A 21,688-nucleotide genomic window follows, 5' to 3' on the forward strand; every position below is an offset into this window, starting at 1 on the left:
GGAGAGTTGACGAGCACGCATGGGGGTCCCTCCCTTCCAGGCTGCCCGTGGCCTGCTCGCACCGGCGGGCAGCTCCGAGACTCTGCCAAACCTTCCCGATCCCCCATTTCCCTCTCTCTACCTTTCCTCTGAAGAAACAACCCGGCGTTACGTCAGAAAGTGCAGGGCAAGCAAGACACCGTCTTAGGAGCTATTCGTAGGCACTGCTGCCAAACCCGGCTTGGGGCTGCTCACGAGCTCACTGCAGCCAATGCAATTTACAAACCCAACTCTTTTAAAACAGCCGCAGTATGTGGTAAGTCAATTATTCATTCATACTGTTTTATATTCCCGCTGGGATTTTTTTTTTTCTCACAGCTTTCTTCACATGACAGGTCTCTGTTGCTGGCACAGTTGCGCAAAAAAAAAAAAAACCCCAACAGTGTAAACGGTGTAAAGATAAAAAAAAAAAAAAAGTAGGCTGGTTTACCCTGTAGCCTCACTGAAAACACCATGACATGATGAAGCAACAGAGATTTTTGACGCACAGAGATTTCTGCAGCAATTTTTGTGTTTGATTCTTCGCTGATCTCAAAAACAACATGCCCCACGCTCGAAATAGGAACCCTAGCCCCATTCCAGAGGTAACATGGGACACGGGACTGAAGGAGATGAACGAGACCTGGAAAGGAGCTATCGCCTGTCTCGGGGTGGCCGTCTTCTTCGTGATGACCATCGGGATCATATACTGGCAAGTAGTGGACCAGCCCAACAAGAACTGGATCCTCAAGGGGACTTTTAGCGGACTGATCTGGGAGAGACGAACCCACTCGCTGGTCATACAGACCCTGACGGAGGACAAGACCTATTTGGAGATAGATGTCGGGAACGTGGGGAACCCCGACATCGAAGTGCCCTTCGTGAGGAACCTGTGCTGGCTGAATAAAACGGAGTTCTGCTACACTTGGGACTCGGTGGCCGAGGTGAAGATCTCCCTGGAAGTGAATGAGCAGACGGAGACGGAGTGCTACAGCATGACCTGGGCGCCGGTGCACTGTCATGTGGAGCTGAAGGTAGGGTTCCTCTCTGTGTGCACCCAAGAGACAGCCCGCACCTCACCAAAACACGGCCGGAGTCTTACGAAGATGACATCTTTACGCAAAATGTAACGTTTTACTGAGAGTTCCCCGGCGCGTGATTGTGCATGGCTGTTGCGAGATTGCTGCACAATATCAAACCTCTATTTGGCCAAATGTTGCATTCAGCAGGCCCCGGTTCCCATTTAAAATGTGCAAAAACAACGTCAATCGCTTTTTCTTAATCATTCTAATCAATTACAATAAGTCCTGTGTGTTGTTTTATATTGGTGACAAATGATTTCAAACACCACATGTTTATATAAAAAATGTTAAGGCACAACATTCAAAACAAGTAGTGTGGAAAGTAAATAAGTGGCTTGAAAACAGGAATCTTTGCAGCAGGCGTGTTGTACACAATGCCATACGCAACATGGCTTGTTCGATTGGGATTAAAAACCGTATTGAACTTTATATCTAGTTTTCGTCATTTTCTTTTTTTTATTTGATTTGTCGTTTTGAAATTCAGTTTCTTCAACTTCTGCCACCATTAAATTGTATGAAACAATAACCTAGTCATGTTTGTCTGTAATTCCAATTAAGTTACAACTTTATCTTTCTGTAATTTAAAATGTATATTTCTGTGACTTAGATTAAGTTGCAGACAAAAACAGTTGGCGTGATTCCCTCACCCCGTCCCCCTTTTTACAGCCCGTGATTTAACTGCACAGAACGAAATACATTGTTAAATCTGCTTCGTCACTGTTGATGTGCTTTTTTACGTGCACAGTACTTACTGTACCCCCCCCCAGTCTCTTAATTATCAAAGGCATTTAACCATTGGGATGTTTGGGGAGGTTAATCTGTCCCCACTGGAACATTCCTCGCCATAACTCCCTGTCATGTGGCGCGGCTACTCACAGAAAATCTTTCCAAACTGAAGTCGCCTTTATTTTTTTTCTACTTTCCAAAATCCTGCCCGGTGCCTCTCAGGTGACCTCTTGGCACCTGTTTTGGAACTCGGATTTGCTGACATGAATTACATGAGCCACCGGTTTGCGCACCCCCCCCCCCCAACACGCGTAAAGACGCTTTGAGGAAGGACAAGCTTTCTCTAAGAAAACACTCTGTCATTCAATCCCTTCTGCGTGCCACGCTTTCTGAGACAGTCTCATTTACCAGCCATCACATACCGCGCTGCGCCCTGGATTTCTGCACTAAAGTAACAGTAATTCACGGTGAATGTCAAAGATTAGATTCATCCATACTCCAAGACATCAGCTACACGATGTGGTGGCATTGGAAACTTTTAAATTAAAGTCAATATGCACCTTATTGCCCCCAATAAATAGCATTTACATTAACCGCTTCCTTTTAAGAGTGCTCTTACAAACTCGAAATTTCAATAAACGTTGGTGGTGCTTTAGATGTGTGTTCGAGGCTGTCGAATGTAAGGGGAGAAAAAAAAAGAAAAAAAAACGAAACAAATGAAACTTGCATTTTCTTCTACCCTCTGCTGTCTAATGTGGTTCTTTTAAATGTCAACTCTACCACTCAATTTTTTTTATATATATTTCCTTTTTCCAGTGAAGTCTCCTCATCACACGTTTCATGTGTTCACTTTCTGTTTCACTCTTCAGTCCGTCTTCATGAATGTAAACCCTTTTCGACCTCTTTCCTTTCCTCATGTGTCTTTCTTATGCTGTGTTGTGTGTGCGTGTGTGCATGCGCGAATCCTTTCAGGACTGCTTCTCCATGGCCAACGTGTCCTGGTACGGCGGAGCCAGCGTCCGGGGTCAGACGTGGCCCATCAACGATCAGAACGCCACCATGCAGCCCTTCATCGTCAGTGATCTGAGGGACAACCCCTCAGGCTACGGCTCTGCCCTGGAGCGCTACTTCCTGGGCTCATCAGGTGAGAGGTCAGAGGTAGATAAGATTCACGTCGAGCGCTTTAGGTCTGTTACCTCGAGAAAAATACTTTTTTTCTGGTCTTTAAAGTGACACGGGGTCAGCAATCTTTCCCACACTTCCACGTCGGTGCGGGGTTGGCACAAGGGCTCGGGAAATCTGAGCCCACATCAGCGGGTATACGATGTGTGGCGTGAATCCCAGGGAAGAGGGAAGCCCAGTGGATGTTGTTGTGTTTTCTTACTGCCCCCCTACCCCACCCGAACCAACCCACCGCTCTTGGACGTGTTTGTTTGTGTTTGAGCTGAGGAAAAATGGTCCGACATCTCCAAAAGACAAACCACTGACTGGATAGGCCCACGAATAGAGTGTAACACAATACTGTCTGCGGCATCTCCGTTTATTAATTTAGAGATTAAACTACAAAGGGACACAAACCACCTTGAGCATCTTAAATTAACTCTTAGGGATACCGGGGTAATTGCCTTTTGTTTCTATTAAAAGGGCAGGTTGGATCAGGGCCCTGCTGACTCTTATAACTCACCAAGTTATTTTTGGGGGTGTTAGATTTTATCCTGGGGGCAAAGGGGGGAGGAAGGGACCACTGGCGGATGTGAATGGTTAATGTGACTGATGAGGAACGTTTGTGGTGTGTGTGTGCTTGTGTGGTAGCTGGTATAGCATTAACCTCAGGGACTCTGGCCTCTCAAGCTGCCTCTGTGTGGCGTTTGCTCACTGGACTGCTGCTCAAACTAACCAGTCTTTGTTCTTGAAAGATTTTGATATAAATATAATGTTATTATTTTAATCAGACCTCGAAACACCACAAGGAGAAACGCAAGAAGTTGCACAATACACACTAGAACACGTATATTGAATGTGTTTGTCTGTCAGTGTGTTGAAGAATCATCAACACACTGAGGTGATACAACTATCTGTTATGACTTCAGTGATTGTTACCAGTAGCCTCACACACGTTCATCCACACACCGAGGGAAACAAATGTGCACATGCATGCCCACATACACCCATACACATTTTGGGATCTTATGTAACACAGTGGCAGGCTCAACGACGAGAGTCACATGACTCAAATCCCTTTTCCACCTTGTGAGAGCACAGCAGTAATTATCAGGACCCTGTAACCCTTTGTATCTCTGTTTAGCTTTGCACGGAGAAAAAAGAAAAACACAGATGAGATGAGATCCCAATGAGAACAACTGTTTCAATGTTGCCAAGTAACCGCTCACACACACATATTGTACATAGCCCCAAACAAAGCAAACTGATGCTCACCAATGACAACAATGCCAATTGAAAGGTATATAAAGGTGTATTTGACACGATATCTTGCTTTTAAGATCAAGAGTGTTTTTGTTTGGCTCTTAGATTTACATAATGTGCACATTTGACAGCAGAGAATCATTTTTCACAGCTGAGGAGGTCTTGAAAATAGTACAGGGCTACTTTCCTATTGATCAGCGTAAATTATTATAGAAAAATATTTAGATGAATTTGGAAAGGGGAGATTTGCGTTGTGTCTCATTCTTCCTTCATGCAAACAGCTGATGAGTTCAAAAATAAAAGAGATCTAACAATGTTTAAGCTGTCGCACCTCGAATTTGACAAATGTGTCAAGATTATGTCCTGTTTCATAACATTTCACAACTTCACAAGGTGCACGTGGGTTCTTGGGATCCTCACGTGCACAAGTCTTCCATCCCACAGAGCACAACCTGGAGCCTAATGTTCATGTGTTTGCCCCATTTTCTCACATATACAGTCACACTGATGTCTGCGTGGTAAAGCGAGACTCTCCATACTAACATTTATATCACCGGACCACTACCAGAGTTTAACAATCAGACTCGTAGACTACGTTGCAGATGACAAAGTGATATTTTCTTAAACTGCAGTGAAGGTTTTTCCTCCTTCCGCCCTCCACGTAGGCACACACACACACACACACACACACCTAGACACACACACACACACACACACACACACACACACACACACACACACACACACACACACACACACACACACACACACACACACACACACTTTCATTATGCATTCTTTGACTGGTAGACACATCTGGATGTTAAACAAGAATACAGTTGAAACCTAATCATGTCAATAATGCCTGTATGGCAGAGTAACTACTTCTCTCCGATTCTTACCGGCATTCACAACAGCTCGCTTTGTGATGTTGACTGATCCCCTCAATCCAGGAGTAGGTTCATGTTCCATCTGCAGTCCCTTTTTTGTCTAATGCACATTGCAATTACGCACGTGAGATCCACTGGTTACCTTGAATAAACCGTAGATGAAATCCTGTACAAGCAGCACAATGGCAACACAGGCAACACAGGCATCTGTGCCCATGTGCACATCAGACTAGTTTTGTAGTTCTAATATTATGCAAACGTGGCTGCATTTGCCATCGTCTTCTTTCCAACAGCTCTGACAAAAGTAGTACCTAATACATCATTTTAAATTGCAGTATGACTGCGGCTGAGATGAACGGCATGATGTGGTAGAGTCATGACTGCGATACTGTTGTGGTTAATAGTGGTGGGACAGGAAACAATTATAGCAGCTTTTATGTAGAAAAAAATCCACAGTTACGTGTGGATAGTAAACAAGATCAATATGGGAAATTGTGACTGTATGCATCCGTGTGAAGGCTTAATTAGATCATTGATTCGTTCCTAGTTTTGGCAGCGAAGTGTTATTATTTTTGAATGTAAACCAACCATATGTGATTGAAAGCAGCTCCAAAAATCAATTACAGTATGTAAAATAAAGGCAACATCCTTTTTGTAATGTAAGGTTTTTGTAATGTAATGCCTTTTTTTTAATGTAATCATTTCCATGTAAAATTACACAGAAAACACAGCGACTGGACTTTCAATATGTCTACAAAAGTGAATTCAACTTAAAATATTCACTGTATATTAGCATTTACAACTCTATACCTCTCAGTCAATACTAGCAGCTTCCTCCTAAGAAAAGCTGCTTTGACCTCCACACCAGCTCTCAGCACATCATGGTTCGAACATCGCTGCTTTTTGTGCTGAGAGGAGCTGGTGCTGTTGACCATGTTTCATGCTGGACCCTAACTAACCCAATTGTAATGCATAATTATGATTTCACGCCATTTCCCAGTTAGCTGCAGGTGCACTACGTGACTGCAGTCACAAACAAAATGAAAGTGTGCTCTGTGTGTACTGCACACGCTGCACTTGTAACACAAAGGCCGTGCTTTGCGCGAGTCGTGCAAAGTTTTTTGTGACGCTCCCGCTGAACTCACAGTTTCACTCTCATGAGTTATGAGTTAAGTGAAAGCCGGTGCACTTCTCCTGCACTGAGTTTCAGTTGGGAATAAAAGAACTGCAGCATCTTTGTTTTCCCCAAAACAGATTGAGGAAAGGCAGCACTCCAGTGGTAATAAAAAAGTAAAAGAGTCACCACATCTCTTGATCATTTTGGTCAATTTTATTCATAAGTAATGGGCTGACAAATCTGCGTTTCGGCATAAAGTCTTCATCAGAGCTATGATCCCGCCTTTTTTCCTGAATCTGCTTTTGGGGAAACAAACATATTTCTCTTCAATTCAATTTTATTCAATTAAATATTAGGTTTCACAGCTGTGTGAACCCACTGACCGTCACCGATATTTCTGTTGTACATGTGAGGCGTGGTGTGTGCATGGGACCTGTCTTCACTGGCTCTAGTTAGTCATAAGGGCACATTATAAATGTGGTGAGGAATATGGAGCTGCGACTGATGTTACTAACCTCAGGGGACTCCTGGAGACGCTTAAAGAGCAAGACAGACACTAAAACATAGAGCAACAGAACCAACAAAAGACAATATACTATACACTAAGAGTTGCTATTACGGAGAATAAAGACAAAACACAACGAGTAGCAAAGTATAGAAGACGAGAAAAGTAAAGCACAGAGACAGGAGAGAGGATATACGCAACCATGCAGTAGAGTGACATTTGAGAGTGTTGCCAACTGGAGGAACTTGTCATAGCCCCACCTGTCTTTATCCATACAAAAACAACTGGGCTTCTAAGGACAGATTAGATATCACTGAAGCCACATCCTGCATTAAAAATATAAGAGGAGACTCTGTCCCAAAGCTTTAAGGGCTTATCCCTACATTTACTCATCCCGAGATCCTGAGGATACAATTTTACACGGTGTTTAAGTCAGCAAATGTAAGCAGAAATCGTGTCGGATAAACTGTCGAAATGTAGACACCTATAATTTGGAAAAGAATTACTGCACATGGTCAAATCGCATGACACGAATCCGCATCATGTGCTGGCTGGACAAAACACACAAACAGTATCTGGCAGGAATTGTCTGTGTCCATGTACTAAAACAATAAATGAAATGAGCTAAAGCTGCACTAGTGGCAAACTTTGATAATTCACATAGATGCCATCATTACTGCTCTACAGTGTCCATTAAGGGCCAGTATCTGAAATAAACTTTCCTGTGTTAAAAAAAGATAAAAATAAATAAAATTAGAAATGTTATATATAAAGAGAGATCTACTTTTTACTGTTACTCTTTAAGAGTTTTCTTTATGCTTGCAAATCACAGCTGCAAATTATTTTATTTATCTATTTGTAATGAGTATATTTAAATTCACAATTTATTACACTAGAATACAAAAAAAAAAAGATTTAGTTGTTTAGTAGCATTATAATGACATTTTTATTCCGCTTTAGGCATGGATTTCTTATAGCTATAGTACCAGAGCTAAAATCCTTGCATGGATACTTTTTTGTTCAGGCAGAATACTTTGCTGTCAAGTATTCATAACACAGCTTTACCTGCTATTTACAAGACATTCAAAACTTTCCCTTAATCGGCGGTTAAGGAAATGTCAGATCCTCTAGCCACACTTACATTTCAGCCATATCTTTATTTTATTGTCATTATTACAGTACATGAAAACATAATGATAACAAAATTGTCAGTGTGGGAATCAGAACATTATTGCCATTAATTCATAAAAATGTAAGCAGGCACATGAGATTTTTTTTTTTAATGCAGAGATTAGAAATAACATATACAATTAAAATTATTAAATGAAGTCAGCAATTTGACATTTGTAAGCAAAATAACCAAATAAATTAAGCACATGAAGAAGAACATATAATTTATTTGTATACATTTAATTCATCCACACTCATATGATTTTATTAATTTGAATGCTTATATCAGTTTCTGTATCATCCTATTTCGGATATTGCCGCCAGCCTTTTTTTTTACCCTCAAATATAGTTTTATCAGTTCACTTATTTTTTTGATATAAACATTAGTCATACTCCATCTTCCGCTGTCTACGTGCAGATACTGTTCGCCTACATCAGACGGATAAGTTGGCTCTCATCAAAGCTTCCCCAACTCGTCATTACAAATAAGGGCTCAGAGGGATCCTGTTTCTTTTCAGCGAGAGTGTGATAGCTATGACTTTCACATCATTTATCTGCTCTCTCTTCATGTCTACTTTTTTTTCCCATGCTAGCCTTTATAAAGTGAGTAACAGAGATTAGAATCGGATATAATTTCTGCAAGACTCACAGGACCTTAAGTTATTAGACCACCTCCCACACACACATGCACAGGTACTCTGTATACTGTATGTGTCCATATGTGCCTACACATTACCTCTTTTTCTCTCTCTTTAGTTCCATGGTCTCTCCACCTTTCATTTTAGCATGTGTTTTTTTTTTTTCTCCTCTTCGCCTCACTATCTCTCACTCCTTTTTCTTTATTTCTATCTCTGACTCAGATTTTCCATGTGGGAACCAAAGACCTGATACTTTACTGCTCCTGCCCTTTTGTTGTTGGTCTCATGGAGGGAACCAGCCAAGCGCAACACACAGATAGGGATAATAGTCCAAATTTTTACTGTTGCCCAACAACCTGTGTACAGAACATCCACGGAAAAGAAGCAGTTTTTGCTGTTACTTACAGTACCAAATAATAACAGACAATAGCTTGTTGTCTTCTAGTTATTTTCTTTTAATGTTCTGAATAGCCTCTGGTTCTACATTTTTTTACGCATGCGCTCTGTTTTCATGCTAAACCAAGATCACCGACTCACACGTACAGAGAAATCAATGCTCGAGATATTCAGCTTGCATTTAGAAGGAAAAACAAGCCGCCCCAAGACATTCCCCGGTGTTACTCAATGGGTCACCAGGAGGTCCTGGGCAGCTGCCCCGAAACCTTGACTCTCCCGGACAAGTAAGAGATGGAACACTTTAAGAATGACTCACTTAGCCAACTAAAGCTTTGTTAAAAGCAGGCTGTCATCTCCTGTATGAGAGCGCTACTGTGTGAAAATCATCTGACAGTATTTTCCACAGTCAGTATCCTACCTAAAACTTTTAAGACTTTTAGACTATTTAAATTAAGGACTGATAAAACAGCTTCTGTCCACTAATGTATTACAGTATGTGTCAGTTTCCGTAAACACAAGACATAATCAGTCTCTGCTTGCGCTGATCTGTTTTGTTTTCTTTCTTGAATACCGAACTACCTCTTGCAAAGGACCTGTTTCAGTGAGCATTTCTTTACAGGACTCAAACTGAAACATTAGTGCTGAACTACTTTAACGGTATGCCAACTTTACCAGCCGAGACTGAAGTAAAAGAAAAGGAAAAGAGAATAAGTTTACATTACATCAAAGTATTTGAATGTGGGTTCTTATCTTCTGATCTACTGATAGTCAGAAGGACACATTTTTACTTGTGATATTTGTACAGAACACAGCGTCTCACACTTGAAACAATAAAACGGATTGATGGCAGGACTAGAGCAGAGAAAGACTCTTTAGTGTTTCATTGTTTTTTCAATAAGTGGGATTGGAAATTTACTAGCATGGCAAGATCCCAGTTTTGTGGCCATCAATTTCTTGAGGTTGGGCACAGAAACGAAGTTTCCATTGTTAAGGAAATACATGCCTGAACACACACACACACACACACACACACACACACACACACACACACACACACACACACACACACACACACACAAACACAGTTGCACGCACACACGCACAAACACAGTTAACATTTCAATGCACATTTTTATAATCCCAGTCAGGTCTGTAAGCGTGCACAGGTGTCATAAATAACAGTATAAATTTGACAGGTAAAAGAGTGCAGCCCATCTGGTCCACAGCAGCAGGGAGTCAGGAGGCAGGGTTTTCCTCCAGACCAGCCACTCTCTGAAGGCCTAGCCGCCACATTAAAACCTTCCTGACCCCTCAGAAGGTGCACAGGGTCACCTCCGCTACCACCTCCAAACGTGCAGCTCAGACTGAGCAAGAGGAAGTGCAGAACGTTTATGGTCCAATAAGTCCTACTCTGTTTTTCTTGGAAGTCTACAGTTTCCCATTAGAGAAAGAGTGTGTGAATGTGTGTGAGAATACACACGTTTGCATGCGTATAAACAGGCGATCCGACATTACTTGATTAGTGTGTTGACTCAGCTGTAAAACTGAAGCTTGTGTGTGTCTAATCATTCAAATCTGCCATATAAACTTAATTCATTTTTACCATTGCATATCTGCTGTTTTGAAGGTGAGCGGATATGGTTAGTAAGGCATATAATTTCACTTTTGAGAGCTAGTGGAAAATATTTCGGGGGAAGCTCGGAGTGTTTAAGGAATGGTGCTAAAAATAGGGTCCCCCCTCACTTCCCCTCGAACTCCTTGGGCTCCCCACCTTGGCTGTAACTCAAACCTGCTTCACTTTCTTTAAATAACACTTATTGATTCCTGCTCCTGTCTGGTATATGCATCCAGAGATACTATTCAGGCAGAGATGTGTGTCTGTGGCGTACAGAGCAATGCACTTATATAACCAGGGTTAGAAGTTCAGTTTGGATCAGGAGTCCCCCCATTCGAAAAATACATAGGGGTATATGCAAAGTACTTTGAGTAGAGCTTTACACTATAAAACCATGAAACGGGATTTATTATATCTAACATTCAAATCAGCATGTTTAGTCAAAGATGGAATAAAAAGTATTGCTGTTTCTGACCAGACTGTCCCCTTTCCTTGAGGCACTGCAGTGTCATTTCCCATAAAAATTAAATACTGTATCAGTCAAGAAGTAATGCCTGCGAACTTAAACTCTTCGGTGAAACACACTGTTTGCAGCCTGCTGTATCTGCACATCATTCTAAAAGGCTGCTCGGTGTCTGGTGTACTCTGGTCGCCTCTATTTCCACTGCCTGCATTCCACTCCCATCCTTCCATAAAGCTATAACATTTTCTCCTCTGCCCCACTCTCTACTCCACTGTATATTCACAGTATTGACGTGCACAGTTTCACAGCGCCTTTGCTTTACTAAAAATTCATTTTAACCATTTGCGGTTAAAACATAAAACAACATTTTCAGGCAAAAATCTCCAATTTATCTACCATTTATGAACCTACAACAAGCAGTCGGATGGTGACCTAATACCATGTGAGAGGCAGCTGAGGTGTTACCAGTATCTCTTTGACATTATCCGTTGCAAACACGTGAGAAATACCCTGAGGTTGAAGGCTCTTCACTAGGCTTTATGCAGTACTTTAATACGGATCTCTGAAACTATTAATCTGATTATAAATTGGTACATGAGTATCCTGCCTGCTCCTGGTCCCTGTCTGCATGAGAACAGTAAGCCCATTGAAACTAGAGATGGTGACTGAAGTGAGCCAAGCTCTCAGCTCAGGGTTCTCAGACTGTCTGCTTGCTTTGGAAGCAGTTTTCGTACCCTAATCTGTTCATTGATCAACTCAAAATCCCAAATCCTAGTTTGGCTGCTTTGAGCAGATTGTGCAAAAACTCAAGCAAGGGGCCCGGGGTTGGAGTCTGGGTTGAAGGCTCCGATCGATTTGTTGGCTTGGTTCTGCTGGGCTGAGATGGGACAGACCCACTGCATAGCAGATGGAGAGGAGTGGACAGGAAGGTAGTTAAAGTTGGGAGGGAGAAGGTGGGAGTTAGGACGGGTGAGAAGTGGTGAGGGTAGGGGGTTGGGGTAACATGAGAGGGAAGAGGCATTCCTTGCAGGGCAGCTACATCTGCGGACACAATTATCTGCTTCCCATAAACTTATCATTTCACACAGCCTCTGAAACACAGCCTCATATAGTATGAGAGAAATGCAGGGATTCCCATTGCTGAAAGTTTTTGCTAGAGTTAATCTCGGGTGTTCCTCTCGGTTCTATTGCTGGTCTTGTCACAGAATGAGAATTAGACAGCATAAAACAGAAACATCAAGGTTAATCTTGGGGGGCAAATCTAGAAGAAAAAAACAAAAGAAATGAAAACAAATATTCATCTTCAAGATCGAAATAATTTTCACTATATATACCAGCTACGCAACCCTTCTCTCATTGGTGTGCAGTGTAACCTACCTAAACTCCTCCAGCCTCATACTGCTTATATCTCATTCTAAGGAGTGTTTTTCTCACATCTGAGTGGAGCAATATCAGCTGACACGGTCTACACTCTACCTCCCACAACACTCCATCCGTCACACTCATACCAGTCTCAGTAACACTGCTTTACATCAAGGCCCACCTTATATCTGTTTGAAGTGAACTTACCTGACATGTCCTGTCTTCTTCCTACGATACAGGTGTTGCAGTTCTTGTAAATCCTGATATCCCCCTGCAGCTCGGGGTGGACAGCAGACAGCAGTTCTGCCTGCAGTCACTGCCCAGTATGGAGCGTCTCCCTCTACAGTACACTGTGTGTGTGGCCCACAATGTGAAAGCTGCTCACCAGGAAGCCATGCAACAACTCTCCCAGCCCAGCAGGGAGCTGCCCAACTTGAAAGCAATGTGGTTAGTTCATTTTAGATTAAGATTAGAGGAGATGAGAAGTTCCTGGCTTCCTTTCTTTGCCAGAAGGGGGATTCTGGGATTTTGCTAATACCAATAAGTCAAGCAGTGATGCATCTGTGAGCACTGACTCAAAGTTTGTGGCTATTTAGAGGGTTGGAAACTAAAATTCGTCCAAGTTCCTCAGAGCAGCAAGTCCTGTATGATCCCTCTGTGTGTTTTATAGGCTGCCGTTCTGGAAGCTGCTTACCAACGTGGATTCGGGCCCGAAGGTGGAGAGGGAGCTGAGGATCTTCTCTAATCGTCTGAGGAGACACCAGCTGGGGGAGGGAGTCATCAGCCTCAATGAACATTCCACCACCCTCCTCTCTGATATGGTATGTGTCCCTCACCGCCTGTTGTGCTGAAAAAATGGATGTCATATCTTTATAGCGTCAAAGTCTTTTGGAGATTGGAGTTTTAGTTACGCTCATATTTTTCAAAGTCAAAACTTCTCTGGAGACCGAAAAGATTACATGAGTGAAATCTTAACAATGCAGAGCTGAAGGACCATAGTTTCTGTGTCCAATATCAGACTGAAGACCAGTGAAGACAGTGCAGCGGTAGCTAAGAAAGAAGTATAGTGCTCATCTGAGTAATAAATCAAAGAAGCCAACATAAACAAAACAACCAACCAACTGTTGTCAGATTTTGATTCAAATGTTGCTTAACTCTGATTGCTGCTCAGAGATTCACACCATCACCTTTTACCAGCTGAGCGTACTCACCTTCTTCAAACCAATGAGAAAGGAAAGGACAAAAACATAAATACATACAGTACATTTCTCATGTGAAAGAACCAAAACTCTTGCAAGTATGGCAAAGGTGTACGACCCCATTGCTGACAGGTAAAGGATCAATGAGGAAATGGGTTTTCAGGGTCTTTAAGACCAAAGTTTTGTATCTGTAATTTAAATTTTTTTTTATCTTTCACGATGGTTCTGTGACCCATGTAGCCCATTAAAGTTAATGTCAATTAACGAGGATGTTTGTACAGTACATTCCGAGCAGCTCTATCCCCAAGAAATGTTTAACTTTCTATTATACGTCTGCATAGTAGTGTTCTAGATGAACATTTACTACAGCACAGTAACCCCTCCTACAATGCATTTCTGATTTGCTGAAAGTTTTTTTGTTCATCCCCCCTGCCTTAGGCCAATTCTTGCACCGTGTAGCTGCAGACTCTTGTAATCCCCCTCTTTAATCATCTGGGCTGTGAGGCTGACGAGGGTTCACTGGTCAGAGGCTCAACACTGGTCAGGGATAGAGATGAAAGAGTTTTCTTGAGTGGCTCTCCAGAGCGCTGGAGACAGGTGGGGAATGAAGGAGGGAGGACAGGTTCAATGAAATGTCACAACGTAGAAAAAAGATGGTTTAGGGCCTGTTGCCTTCATGTTGAAAAATGTGTTTCTCAGAGTGCAGACCACGCTACCTGCAGGACACTTTTTGAATTATGCATTAAGGCTTGTAAATGTTATATACCATGCACATCTACTCTAAACTTATTTAACTATGGTTAGGATCACATCTGGGGTGTTTTTAATACAAAACTGCAGGTGATATTTTTCTATTCTTTGCAATGCCTGGTTGCTCTTCTATTACTGTGTCACATTTATCCAGTTACTTTCCTTGAATGTTATTGTTGAAAACTGCCTGGAAACAAGATCACTAGGACTACAGTCAAGAGGATCTAAGTCAATACCTGGTGATATTCAATTACCAAAAAAATGTAGCTTAGAGAAGACAAACAGAGCCTCTCCTAACACATCTCAGGTTGCTCTGAGTGTGGTGACGGTTGGATGGGGAAGAATTGGGTGTGTTGAGATTCGAAGGGATCTCAGCCAAGACTAACTGGAGCGGGTGATGCTGACACCAGCTTGATGCTGTGATCTGACCTGGACCATGCAACAGAAGAGGAGGCAGAGGAGTTTCACATAATCAGCCCCTCAGAGAGGTCGAGTTCGGGCATCGCACCATATACATTCACAATGCTCACAGTATGTTTTCCGATTGTTAGCTCAGTAGGTTTTAAAGCACAGACAGAGGGGAAGAAAATAGGAGGAATAACATATGTCAGTTGATGGATGCCATTTGGTGAACAAGAGTTTCCCTTACTCACAATCTCAAGTTTTCTGGTGCATCAAAGATATTAAACACCAGTATTGTTGGCTCTACATTATTCAGCTCCCCTCAGTAGCTGCTATGAAGAACCAGCCAAGCGAATAGTGCTGCATGGAAACTTATGGAAGTTGTCCATTAAGTGTAAAGCTCTACAGAAGTGTGACTGGCAACAATGATTCTCTGTAAAAACAAGACTTCTCTTTCACTCCAGTTTTACAAGTATTCATAAATTATCGGTTACAATATGACCTTTCTTTTCCAGTTTCCATATTATTTTGGAATGACCTGCTGGCATTGGAAAATCTGGGTTAATTATAAGTTTGCCAGGTTTCTGAACATATTACTGAGGCACTAAACAATGTAGCTTTTTGCAAACCAAGTAAAAAAAAAAAAAAAAAACAAAGACCAGAAGCTAGCCCAAGTTTCTGTCTTCTTTGTCTCAAGTATATCTGACAATTATTCTGAAGTCAGATTCAAATTCAGGAAAAAAAACGAAACAAAGTGAACACTCAGGGGCAAAAAAAAAAAAAACCTTCTAAGAAATTACATAATATGTGCTAATCTACCCTTTCTTCCCACCGCAGCTTCACCTTGAGGGGTCAACTTTTGTATTCTTAAGAGGTTTTGTCCCACAGTTATGTAATCTAAAAATCTCTGTTTGAAATTAGCATGTAAATACCAGAGGATTATAATATGTGTTACATGGTTCTGACAGAGGTCATATTGTCAGAGCTACGAGTTTACAAAGCAGTACACCCACATGAAGGAATCAATGTCAATATAGAGTTACTGTACCTAATATTAAGCTATTTGTCACACTAATTTATGAACAATGAATTGTTCCATTAGTGTTCCATATTGTTAAATGTAATTTATTTAGATAATAATGTAGACATTTATTGATTCAATTATTGTTAAAGGATGCTTGTATGAGGCTGCTTCCCTAATGCCAACACGAGGCTGTACAGTGTTGACCTTACCAGACTATATAGCAAAATAAGTAGGTATATCACGGTGTATCTTTCTGTCTCTCTGCAGGACCATGACTACCTCAACATCAGGAAAAGGGGGATGTCCAAGAGACTGACCAGGGACCTCCCACTTGTCAAGCTTCTTAACATTTCCATCACCCTGTCCCCTTTCCTCGGCGTGGACACCACGCAGTTCCACACCTCCCTCACGGACGGCACCGAGGCCTACTGGCTCAGTCTCCCCTCAGCCCCTCAGGGACAGCTGGTGAGACTGGACTGGAGTGCATTCATCAGTGTGTAAAGCAGTTAGCTGGGGTCACAGTACAAACATTTTTAAATTGAGCTGAGGTTTCTTTGACTTCGTTACGGCTGTTGCTGTGGTAAAGATTCACCTTCCTATAAAGTAAGAAATTCCACTTAATTTACATTCGGATTGGTCCATTCACAGCAAATATATTCCATGTCTAAAACATTGAATTTTCCAAAACTTATGAGAATACTCTGTATAGAAAGAAACCACAAATAGAACTTTTACTAAAGGGGACACTTTCTATCCACCTTGCAGTTTTATAAAAGGCAGAGCAGTGTGAACATGGCCTAATACAGAAAATCAATCAATGCAACCAGAGTGGCAGTGTGGTTAAGAATTAGTTCATTACCAACAGATAAAATGATAGTAGGGCAAAACACGCTCGTATTTAAATCGAGTTACCTCTTTCCTTCAGGTCCCTGTGATGAGTCAGTGGCGAGGAAGGTTCTGTGTAAAGCTGAACATCACCAACCCAGGAGCGGTGAGCTGGTTCCTGGACAGAGTGGGATCCTTGCAGGCCCACTTGGGGATGGAGTACATCATGCTGGAGGGGGGCGAGGGGAATCTGTTTGAGGAGCAGGCCCTGCGGCCACCACAGGCTCTGGGTGGAGACAAGTACATCAGCCTGCTGGCTGACCTGGCCACAAGGATAGGAGACTCTACCATCATGACAGCAGGGACACGGTGAGATTGAGATTTCTCCCTCAATCCGCCCGTCTTTTTAAGTCATGCTCATTCTTATTCTGATTCTATTTGCATCTCAGGTCGAGCCACAAGCCACTGTTTGTGAGGATGACCCCCTTGCAGTCCGATTGGAGCCCGATGGGGCTGAAGGGCATCATTCCCTCCCTGCTGCACCATACTCTGCTGGGATACAACTTCCTCATTCCTGATGCAGTAGGTAATACCACAGCCTATGGGTCATTTCCCTCATTTCTAATACTATGTTAAAGTTTTGCTCTTACATGAAGACAAAAAAAAAAAAAAAAAAAGTTTTTTTTCACGAAGGACAGACAAAGATCACATCTGATGTTCCAGTTTTGGGCAAAAAAAAAAAAATTAAGTGTATTCCTGTAACATTCCAAATTCCTGTGATGGCGGCTCACAGCCAGACAGACAGCTGATGTCTGTCTTGAAAACTATTTACTTTGAAATGGAGAAAACAGAGAGCTGTCAGTTTTACAGACAGAATAGATGGCCTGATATAACTGCAGTCAGACCGACATGAAACATGGTAGGTACGAGAATTGTACTAGGATCTTTCTCATTGTCTTAAATCCCCATTTTGTTGTTTCAGTGCACGAATGAATGGATTTATGCAATTTTTGTTAGCAATTTTTTACTAATTAATAAAAGGAAGATCCAGAATGCCTCATTTACATTTTCAAACAAGAATACAAAGAAGCCAAAACTGAAGAAAACCTGCCAAACAACAACAGCAAAATGTACAAACCACTGGAAAATAAAGTTTATACCGTGTATTTATAATACTGATTAAATAGTCTATCTTGTCTTCTTTCCCAGGCCTTTGAGACAAAGTGAAAAAACACTTAAACACATTACAATTAAAGAATCATCCCAGTCTTTGATAATCTGTATACCATTATATTTCACTGTTTATCGAGCCATCTCATGGGAAATGTACACTCTTAAAACATCATAGTAAGTACAGAACAAAAGCAAAAGGGACTCACTGGGACCTTCCCCAAATCTCACAGCTCACACAACCTGTTTTCTTCCTGGATAGTCTCTACTAGCTAGAGGAAGAGCACCAGCCCAATGTACCATAATATTTTCTGCCCGTCTGTTTCTATCCCCACAGGTGGCTCTCTGTCCGGAGACCTGGTCACAGATGAGGAGTTGTTCATCCGTTGGCTGGAAATTGCAGCCTTTCTCCCTGTGATCAGCTTCCACACGCCCCCCTGGGTCTGTGGAGAGGACCGGGTATGCAACCATGAACCACAAACACTTCACAAACCAGTCAGAGCACCTCATGTAGTTACTATTAACGCACTTTAACCCTCTTTTTTTAAGCTCTCTTCCACTTTAAGACTGGGGTGCTTGTCATGACAGCTGCGTCATCCACATTAAGATGTAATTACAATAACCACAACATAGTAGTTTCACATTCTTCTCCAGACTCGATAACAAGATTTTTACTTGTGAAGATTTACAGTGTAGAGATCAAGGGAAGAGATGTGTGAATGCTGCCAATTAGATGTTCTCAAAGGGAATGGGAGATTATCCCGTCTTCTCGCACAGCAGTTAAGATTACTTCCGAAAAAAGGAACGAGAGAAAGAGTTTAGTGACACAGCAGCCTCTCGTCAGCTCTGTGGATCAGTGCTGAGAAGTTCTCACCATATCAGTGAGCCACAGGAGCATGAGGTCGGCTGAGACCTGATGTATCAAAACTCAGGCTTGGCTCTCCCCTCCCAGCAGGAGAGGCAGGACTAAGCCCTGTCCCTCTCCGCGGGAGACCAGGAACGTATCGCTCACCATGCACGGCGGGAAAACAATGCCCACAGTCTCAGAGAGTCCGGCGACTGCACAGGAAAGCACTTGATGCTTCTCAAGCCCGCAAAGGCTATTTTTCCCCTCTGCTGCCCTTCCCTTCTTCCCTCAATGGGAGGGATTGTTTGGCCCCCTCCCAACATCACCTGTGGTTAAGAGTCCATCTGTTCTGAATTACCATCCCTCCTCTAGATTTATGGCTCACTCTAGAGAGCCACTTCAGCAGGAATGATAATGAATTTGAGGACAAGTCTTGGAAAAATACTTTATTGTGGCAATTAAGATTTCCATGAGTAATTGACAAGTGTGACAGAGTGGGAGTGATCGACTGCCTTTTTTTTTCCTCCAGGAGAGGACTGAGGCATTAAAATATATTGGTTGTGACTTGTGCTGTGAGACGAAGATTAAAATAGGCCTTTTGGACAGCTAAACGTTTGACAGCAGCAATGTTTTCCATTTTGGTCTCTTGCGTGGCCTTTAACTTATAAACTCAGATGAAGTGAGACTGAGAAGACATTTTGGAGGAGAATAGACTGCTGCATTACGTGTGACAAATGGCTCTGTTTTATGGACAGGTCACAGCAGCGGCTGCACGAGAATCAAATAGCAATAAAACCTCAAACCCACACGCATGCCTGGCTTCTCAATTAGAGAAAGATCCACTCAAACCCAGGCCGTGACGTCAAGCCCATTCCTACAAATTTTCTCACTCCCAACTCATAAAAATACATTTTTTATAGATGTGGTAAAGTTTTGTTCTTGTTATGGGACACTGAGAAGGATGTGACCCTTCCAGGAATGCTGAAAGAGCGTGGCCAGTGGGAGACAGGACAAAGACTTTGACGGTGTTAAACTCACTAAGTCAACAATGAGCTGCTCTTAAGTTCTGTCTGCATGTCTGGGTGTAGAGATGGCACAAATGTCTAAAGCAGACCTGATTTTCAGTATTATTCTTGTCCTGAAATCCTTGTGGAAGATGATTTAGTTTAGAAAAGGGATTTTTTTTTTCCCATCGGTTTCAGTTGCTAAGTCGCTCTTAGATTTTTTTGAAAAAGTATGTGTCTTGGTATTGGTCAAAGCTCCGGCATCTACAGCTCCACAAAAAAGTAGACAATTATCCTACATAGATTCTTCATGAGCAAACGCTTGTTATGGCAGGACCATTGAAATAGATGATTACCCTCCTAGTTATTTTTTCGGTAATCCTCATTTTGTTTAAGTCTCCTCTCTATTTGTGACCTATAGGTGCTAAACGTAACTCAGACCTACATAACAAAGCACCAGAGGGATGTGGTCCCGCTGATAGAAAGGTATGCAGAGGAGTGGCGGATGACGGGAAACCCCATCTACCGGCCGATGTGGTGGCTCAGTCCCAGTGACCCCATGACCTTCACCATCGATGACCAGTTCCTCATCGGAGACAAGGTGACTTAATGACGTTCTGATGGGAGGGGATTGAGTTTCTTCTGTCAGCATCCGATATACTTGGCAAACGAAAGTGTATGAATCAACCCCGGCTGTCACCTGATGTCTCGATAATTAAGTGTACAACCTCTCTGACGTCCGAGTTTGTTTTACCAAACCGTTACATGTGTTTGTTGTTGCCTGTTTCCAGGTCCTGGTGGCACCAGTGGTGGAGAAGGGTCTAGTGCAGAGGGATATTTATTTACCTGACGGGGGCTTCCAGTGGCAGGACAGCCGGAACGCTCAGGTGTTCGATGGGGGGACGTTCCTACAGGACTACCCGGTGCCCCTGGAGGAGGTGGCCGTTTTCTTACGGAGAAGCTGAGTCATGTGAATGATCCACCGAGTCACCTGACCTATCCTGTTACTGTTATGAATCAAATTCTTGTTTAAAAAAAAAATACTTGTGCTGTTCTCAACTTGCACTTTTCCACTAAAGACCATTGACCCTGTCTCAAGGCTCTGTCTTGAGATGATATGTAGAAAGATTTTTTTATACTTGCACTTTACAGTTCAAAATGATTTGTATTTTTTTTTCCTTTGTGACAATTTTTTCTTCCTTTTTCCAAAAATGTTAATCGGTTTTACCTCTTGGCTGATTTGTTTCTGGACTTTTTTCTGCTTTTTTTGTGCGAGCGTGTGTGTGTATGTAACTTCCGGAGAAATCTGTGTGTTTACATACTGCATTTCTACAGTCTTTAAATTTTTAGCTGCTGCTGGCTCTCTTGATAAGGAGGAACAAAGCAAGCGCCTTGTTTGCTTAAAAAGAATCTGAGTCTCTCAAGAAGACCAAATGAAGATATAAAAGGACGAAGGAAGATGTCTGAAAGGGCTTTTTCGAGGGGAAATACTTATTGGGATGAAATTAGCTCACAGAAACCTTCGTACGAAAACCGACGCACCGTGGTACTGTATGTCTTGCTCACTCATTGGAAAGGCCTTTACTTGAACTTATCAGGCCGGAAGGGCTGATGTTTTATGAATGTACCTCAAGTTACGGTTTTTCACTGCTTTGCAGAGTCATCAGACACAACAACCTATCCCCCCTTAGCACTTATTCTTAGAATAGTTGAACTTCAATTAAAAATCAACATACCACTCTGTTGGACACATCTGAATGTCCTTTAGTACTGTATGCCATACGAACTTGAGGCCAAGCCACTGTCATTGTAACTCTGACTATATTTGAATTTAGATTAGATTTAACCTTCTTACTAACCTGCTGTAGTAATGGCTTTTAAAATTAGATGCTCATATATATATATATATATATATATATATATATTTTTTTTTTTTTTTTTTTTTTTTTTTTTTTAACTAACTGTCTGCTGTTGGGTTGATACACTCTTTCATGAGTGCGGAATGAAGTGCTCAACAAAGCCTTGTTGACAACACCACAGAAGTGGAAAGGATATTTTGAA

The 21,688-nt window shown here is 42.0% G+C and overlaps 1 protein-coding gene across 1 annotated transcript; it reads left to right on the forward strand.

Annotated features, from left to right (window-relative positions):
- The first annotated feature begins 581 nt into the window (after positions 1-581).
- si:ch211-236l14.4 (SITS-binding protein) lies at positions 582-20,593 on the forward strand. Its single transcript, XM_040133933.1, has 10 exons — positions 582-1,052; positions 2,799-2,970; positions 12,646-12,853; positions 13,077-13,227; positions 16,049-16,246; positions 16,707-16,975; positions 17,056-17,192; positions 18,114-18,235; positions 20,049-20,228; positions 20,419-20,593. The coding sequence occupies exons 1-10, from the start codon at positions 582-584 to the stop codon at positions 20,590-20,592; spliced, it is 2,082 nt and encodes a 693-aa protein (XP_039989867.1). The 3' UTR covers position 20,593.
- Positions 20,594-21,688: the final 1,095 nt, after the last annotated feature.

This window comes from Xiphias gladius, chromosome 8, assembly GCF_016859285.1.
Source record: "Xiphias gladius isolate SHS-SW01 ecotype Sanya breed wild chromosome 8, ASM1685928v1, whole genome shotgun sequence".
Lineage (NCBI taxonomy): Eukaryota > Metazoa > Chordata > Actinopteri > Istiophoriformes > Xiphiidae > Xiphias > Xiphias gladius.